This window comes from Diprion similis, chromosome 13 (genome assembly GCF_021155765.1).
Source record: "Diprion similis isolate iyDipSimi1 chromosome 13, iyDipSimi1.1, whole genome shotgun sequence".
NCBI lineage: Eukaryota > Metazoa > Arthropoda > Insecta > Hymenoptera > Diprionidae > Diprion > Diprion similis.
Genome location: NC_060117.1, coordinates 852,161 through 859,766, shown reverse-complemented (window position 1 = coordinate 859,766; position 7,606 = coordinate 852,161). Strand labels below are relative to the sequence as shown.

Here is a 7,606-nt window from a genome sequence, read left to right as displayed (position 1 = left end):
GCCATCTCAAGCTAGCAGGCATGCCTCAAAGCACACAGTATCAACGTCGCAAGCAGTCAATCAATCAGTCCCTGTTTTTGGAAGACCTCCTGGGTTCAGATGTTCTCCTGATACCAGGAGCAATTTTCGGCCGAAACTTCTCCGATTCGCTTAATTCTAAGTTGCTGTAGCATGTAAGCAAGCGATCACATGCCCTCTCAAGCAAGCAGGCATGCATTCAGACACGCAGCATCGACATCATAAACAGTCAATCAATCAGTCCCTGTTTTTGGAAGACCTCCTCGGCTCAGATGTTCTCCTGATACCAGGAGCAATTTTCGGCTGAAATTTCTCCGATTCGCTTAATTCTAAGTTGCTGTAGCATGTAAGCAAGCGATCACATGCCCTCTCAAGCAAGCAGGCATGCATTCAGACACGCAGCATCGACATCATAAACAGTCAATCAATCAGTCCCTGTTTTTGGAAGACCTCCTCGGCTCAGATGTTCTCCTGATACCAGGAGCAATTTTCGGCTGAAATTTCTCCGATTCGCTTAATTCTAAGCGACTGTAGCATGTAAGCTAGCGATCACATGCCCTCTCAAGCAAGCAAGCATGCATTTAGACACGCAGCATCGACATCATAAGCAGTCAATTAATCAGTCCCTGTTTTTGGAAGACCTCCTCGGCTCAGATGTTCTCCTGATACCAGGAGCAGTTTTTGGCTGAAATTTCTCCGATTCGCTTAATTCTAAGTGACTGTGGCATGTAAGCAAGCGATCACATGCCCTCTCAAGCAAGCAGGCATGCATCAAAGCACACAGTATCAACGTCGCAAGCAGTCAATCAATCAGTCCCTGTTTTTGGAAGACCTCCTGGGTTCAGATGTTCTCCTGATACCAGGAGCAATTTTCGGCCGAAACTTCTCCGATTCGCTTAATTCTAAGTGGCTGTAGCATGTAAGCAAGCGATCACATGCCCTCTCAAGCAAGCAGGCATGCATTAAAGCACACAGTATCAACGTCGCAAGCAGTCAATCAATCAGTCCCTGTTTTTGGAAGACCTTCTGGGATCAGATGTTCTCCCGATACCAGGAGCAATTTTCGGCCGAAACTTCTCCGATTCGCTTAATTCTAGGTGGCTGTAGCATGTAAGCAAGCGATCACATGCCCTCTCAAGCAAGCAGGCATGCATTAAAGCACACAGTATCAACGTCGCAAGCAGTCAATCAATCAGTCCCTGTTTTTGGAAGACCTCCTCGGCTCAGATGTTCTCCTGATACCAGGAGCAATTTTCGGCTGAAATTTCTCCGATTCGCTTAATTCTAAGTGGCTGTAGCATGTAAGCAAGCGATCACATGCCTTTTCAAGCAGGCAGGCATGCATTTGGACACACAGCATCGATATTTTAAGCAGACAATCAATCAGTCTCTGTTTTTGGAGACTTCCTCGGCTCAGATGTTCTCCTGATACCAGGAGCAATTTTCCGCTGAAATTTCTGAGTTTTCGAGCGCCTAATTATAGGCAACCAATCTACGTAACGTAAAGAGTGCCTAATTATAGGCAACCACACCCGTTCTTTGAAGAACTCCTCGGCTCAGATGAGCTCCTGATACCAGGAGCAATTTCCAGCTGAAATTTCTCCGTTTTCGAGCGTCTCAGTATAGGCAACCAATCTTACGTAACTTTAAAGTGCCTAATTATAGGCAACCAATCTTACGTAACGTAAGAGTGCCTAATTATAGGCAACCAGTTTACGCTACTTTAAAGTGCCTAATTATAGGCAACCAATTTTACGTAATGTAAGAGTGCCTAATTATAGGCAACCACGCCTGTTTTAAGCAAATCTGCCCGGCTCATAATTTCTCCCGATACCAGGAGCAATTCTCGGCTGAAATTTCTCCGATTCGCTTAATTCTAAGTGGCTGTAGCGTGTAAGCAAGCGATCACATGCCCTCTCGACATGCAAGCATGCATTTCAGACACAGCATCGACGAAACAATAGATCAAAAATAATGTTTTTTGGTAATTATGAGCTGAATAATTTTGTAGTCAATAATTGTATGAAGAATAATGATTTATTTATTTATTCATCTATTCATAACGGGTATAAATGACATTTCACAAAGGAAGTATATACAAAAAATAAAAGATAACAAAAAATGTCAAATAATCATGCCATAATAACCTAGAGAATATTTCACTTATCACATTCATACCTACGTTGTATACCATTTTTAATTATTGTAAGACTTAGTGACAGCACAACGAACGGCCCATTCACAAGCAATTATATGTATGTTTTTTCTGTGCGACTGACGGTTTTGCAAAAGGCTACCCAACACACATAATGGCATGCTAGATAGCCTGAGAGTCAGTAGGCAGCAGACAGCAGCGGCTAACGAAATTATAATTTTCGGTAGATCTCGGCTGATATTCGATAGATCATAAACTGTTCGATTGGGATTTGAGTTTCATTTTTTAAGCCCAAGAGATTAGAATAAAGGTTTGAGATTAATGTGTGTATGTTATCCTAAAAAATGCGTAAATCTTTGATATCTTTATACTACCCCATGCTTTTTATGACTTATTAGATGTGCTAAATTTGGACTCGCAAAATCAAAATATCTCACAGCTGAGAAAGGCTGAATAAGGTTATATATAAAAAAATTACGATTCTACCAGTTATGGTGTTCAACTGATACATCATTATTCATAACATGACGTTTTAAATACATACGATATAAATACAAAATTATTTACAAATCCTCGAGTTCTTTGCTTTTCGTCATTAACATTTTACACACGGAACAGTTTCTCTTAATTCAAGTTGATACTTTTACGATATACACTGTGTTATACATAAATTCAAATACTGTAAATCATAACAAGGTAAGCATATGTAAGATAAGTTTTTGTCTAGTAATGATACTGCAACTGCACATGCAATTAGCTGTAAATTATAAACTATGCATCATTAATCTTAATTCTGTAATAGATACAATTCACAACTGTTAACAACATTTTACTTTCAATTGTATTTCTTCTTCTCTTTCTTATTTACCTTCCTTTTTCGCAAATCCTGGTCCCGATTACGTTAATGCGATTCAAGGATCTGTGATGATAAATTAATATACAATTAGCAACTTTCATTGAACGACGAAGATGATATCCACAACAACAACAGCAATAAAACTAATAATAATAATAATAATAACAATAATAATAATTATAAGAATGACGATGATAATAATAATACGGATCCTAAGAAGACTTTCGCGTGACGATGACGATAAAATTTCATAGCTCACAATATTCAAAATGCTGCATGGACAATTGGAATTATCGAACAAGAAGAATTGAAAGAAAGAGAAGAAAAGCAAAATACGTAAACGTATGACACTGTACACTTTTAATAATTTGTGTACTCTCCAATGTACATACATTTAGCACCAAATTTGAAACGACTCTATCATACGTATACGTATGTACGTGTACTTATTAACCATAAAGTTCCTCTGGAGATTGAAAAAAAACTAACAATACTAATGACACGAAAAATACAGATTTTCCAATGAGGGTCGGATGATCTTCGTCTGTGCGAATCTGAGGTCTGGAGTTCGGCGACACGTAGGTCGGATCATTCATTCGGATACAGCAGTGAGTCGTCAAGGGCTCGTTGACTGGATTGCTCAACAGTTCAAACTCTTCACGCTCGACATTACATTAACAGAACAGAACCCGCGAGGCAAACACAGGCGGTGCAAGCAGTCCAAACTGTGTCAATGCCATCGCCTTAGCCGACCCGTACGCACACTCGGACACCATCGAACCACCTCATCTAAATTATAGTTTGCACTGAAATATGAAAACAAACAGATATATTAAGCCCCTGTAATTTCTTACTTCGCTGAACGCCCAATTATTTGTACGTTTAAATACATACATAGATTAAGATACGTTACTTTGGCCATAAATGGGGCGAAAAAATAGAAAAAAATATATTCGGATCTAAGGATGATGATTCACGGACTTGTTTTCTGCATTGTAAAAGTAAAGCGGTCCTATACCTATGCCGTAGAGAAACCTACGCCAGTTGTTGGCAAATCTTATTTTTGCACAAATGTATTTCGAGTTTTACATTAAGACACACCACTAAACATGTTTTGAAATCACGGGAGCGTTGGACAAAGATCTTTTCGGAGAGTCGGACAAAGAGGAAGAGGGATCAAACCAAAGCAAACGATTGCTTGTGACGTATGGTTGCATCATGCAAACATGGTTTATCCGACGGGGAAATGTTTTGTGTATGTACATGGGTATTTGTTTCAACAGTCTTGCAGTTACACAACTATTTTTCCATACTAACGATGTGTACATCGTAGGATGTATCTTATCATCGTATTATGCACCCAACCTCCCTTTTCCCCCAATAAAGGAAAAATAATACTGCACATCGTAAAATACATCTGTCACATTATTTAATCCGTGAAGCGCTGTAGTCTTTTTCTCTAATTCTTGAATATTCTGAAAACTAAGAAATTCTTTACACCGTAATGATCAATGACATTTGAATAACGTTCATAGTTCGATATTTCGTCAAAGCAAATTCTGCGTGGTTATTGGGAGAAAATGGTACAGCGAAAAGCATGAAATTAAGACAACTTCGAAAAGACCGCATATCAAAACTCATTCTGGTGATCAGTTGAAAGAGAAAAAAAATAAACAATTTATAATGAGCGAACAAAAGCTAACTCCAAATTCTATAGAAAGTATCTTACGTGTTTTCGTTGAGGATGTGTTCACGAAGGATGATCGTTCCAGATGCAGATGCTGCATAGTTTGCATAGCGAGGCAATCGTGATTTCTCTTTATACTCAAGCAGGTATATTACTTATTCTAATAGAATGTATAACTGAAGAGCAGAGGATGCCGGGTGATCCTCTGCCACCGCGTTCTCGAGCAACTCAAGGGTCACTGGGTGCCCTGTTTCAGCTGTTTACGGGTCCTGAACCCTCGGAACCCTGCCTGAATCCTGGTGGCAGCAGCGGCCGCGACCTGCTGCCTCTTCCTGACGAGAAACCCTCTGACTCCGGCCTGGATCTTCGTCGCCGATTTCTCCTCAAGGTTCGTCCTGTTCGAGGTGTCCTGGCGTTTAAGGGGTGGCGGGCTGGACGCCTCGGAGTCCGAGGTCCTCGGTGATGTCTGACCCCGGCCTTCCTTCAGCTGCTTCCTGACTCTGTACCCTCGGAATCCGGCTTGGATTTTGGTCGCTGCGGTGTTGGCCTTCATCTCGTCTTCGTGGTCCGTAACGGGGACCGTCTTAAGCGACATTAACTGCCCTTTTCGGATAATAACCGCAGACTGACTTTCCCGAGCTAAGTGGTAGATGCAATTTAGGCTCTCGCTGAATTGACGAGTTGTCTTGCCTTTGGATATTATGCGTTTCGTTTTCCCTCCACAAACGCGAATTAGTTCCTCCTTCTCGCTCAGATTCGATCCCTCTCGCCGGCTGCAGGCTGACAACAGAGGAAGGATGAAATCTCTCGCTGAACTGATTTTAACGAGTGACAGACAATAAGCGAAGCTCCGAACTCTTAGACAGCGCAACGTCGACTGAACTAGCGGCATCCACTCTCCTCCGGATATAATGTATAAGTTCGACAATGTCGCGTGCGCTTGCGCTCGTGCCAACTTCTGCCCGCATTACATGCAGCGTGTACTCGTATACGTACGTGTAAGGAATTGACGTTAATGTAGGTACCTAGACTCGTACCGCCTTCTTCCGCGCACTGCAATCGTAATAATATCGGAACTACGTCAGTAAAGGCCATTGAAAAATATACTGCCTATATGCCTGTATCCTTAGGCTTATTGACGTGTTCTTTCGTGTCCGATTACTGAGCCTAGGATATGCCATTGACCACGGTTACCGGTACTCCGGAAATTCCACCGACCACTCGAACTCGAGACATTTCCAAGAGACCATTGAGGGAGAAAGTGAGACGGCCTGCAATCCTCTAATCGGCAGATGCATGAGAACAAAGATGACTTGGAATCCCTCCCGCATCTCTTTATCTCGAACTGCATACCACACGCTGCAGTCACAATATACCGAAGTCGAAGAATCTGGCTATTTTTCGTCAAGGTTACATTTCCTGCGGACAAACATACTTGTTATGAGCTCGGCATTCCGTGCCTAATCGGCGTGTACATAAAGAGAGGGAGATAATGCAGGAATGAAATAAAAAGGATTGGCCTGGCCTCCTGGCTATTTCGCCTGATTCAATGCTAACAGAGATCATTGTCAGGCGTACGTGATCGGCTCAATCACCGATTGTGATCGGTTTGATTACCGATCCCCACCCTGTCAGATTGTGCAACGGCATTCTCATGAACCAGCAATCTATTTTCATCCTCCACTACTCCTCTCGTTGTCAGCTTTTCTTCGCCTATCCAATTAACGAACCATCGGTATATGTATGTACCTACACCATGTGAATGCAACATAAGTGATCGCCAAGTGAAATCATTGCGGCTTTGTCATATCCGGCACTTTTTCGGCTCCCGGTCGTAAGCAGTTCTTTGACTTGACAGGTGTGAGAGAAACGAAGGAGAGATAGACTCAAGTGATGGGATTGAGAAAGATTGGGATTCCCCCGTCATTGGATGCCAGCCATGGATGGATTATGTTTACAATACAGTTTGTCCAAGAAACGAGCATCGGTAGCTGAACGTTTGATACAGTGAACCAGAGACGGCGTTGTCGTTTTTTCACATTCTGCTCATCCGTCAATACAGAATTAAATACACTGCATAGTGCTAAATGCGAGTGGAAGCTGTTTTGCTGGTTTATTGATTTTTCAAATGGCCTCGTTTGCAACTGAGCAAATGAATCAAGAATATAAATGCTGCCCTTCGAAAGCTCCAACGGCCCCCGACTCGACGTCGTTCAAACCTATGCGTAACTGCACGGTATATATTTGCCATTGTCGTGTGCTGTTCGTATTCTACCGCAAAGTAAATCAATTTGCTATTCGACTTCCGGCAAACATCGTTAGCAGGTCTCTCATTGTCTCCGGGTAGAATATACTTCGAATTACAGGGTACCGAATTGATTTCACATCAATCTAGCCGTCCTCACTGCACATGTGGAATATCAAATGTATTTCTCGACTGAGCCTCGACCTATCCAATTCTGCGATCCATACATCGATAAAAGTGTATCGGATCTCGTGACTCGAGTTCAGCTTCAAAGTCGAACAACTTAAAACGAACCACCGTATCTAGATGCAAACAAATCAATTAAGAATCGTCTTATGCACAATTCAATTCCAAAGTCGATAAAGAAACTTCACCGGGATCAGGGTGAAGGAACTCCGGGTGTCTCACAACTTTGTGACATAATGGTTAAACATCGTTCTTTGTAGGCGTGTATATATGTACATATATATCTACTTATACTTGTGCGTAACGATGACGTGACGATGCGTATTCTTCCCAACGTCCTCTGCGGCGGTGACAGAAGCAGCTACTATATAGAAGAGTATATGCATCTCAACGACGAGCCAACCAAAAATACAGCTCAAGGTTGTTAAGATCTCGTCATTTTGGCATGCAGGCTGACGT

The 7,606-nt window shown here is 42.0% G+C and overlaps 1 protein-coding gene across 1 annotated transcript; it reads right to left on the bottom strand.

The window, feature by feature from the left end:
* Nucleotides 1–3,208: 3,208 nt before the first annotated feature.
* Nucleotides 3,209–5,841, bottom strand: LOC124414101. Its single transcript, XM_046895017.1, has 2 exons — nt 4,759–5,841; nt 3,209–3,835 (listed from the first exon to the last, which is right to left on the bottom strand). Exon 1 carries the CDS (start codon nt 5,606–5,608, stop codon nt 4,952–4,954), a length of 657 nt encoding a protein of 218 aa, XP_046750973.1. The 5' UTR covers nt 5,609–5,841; the 3' UTR covers nt 3,209–3,835; nt 4,759–4,951.
* Between the last annotated feature and the right edge of the window lie 1,765 nt (nt 5,842–7,606).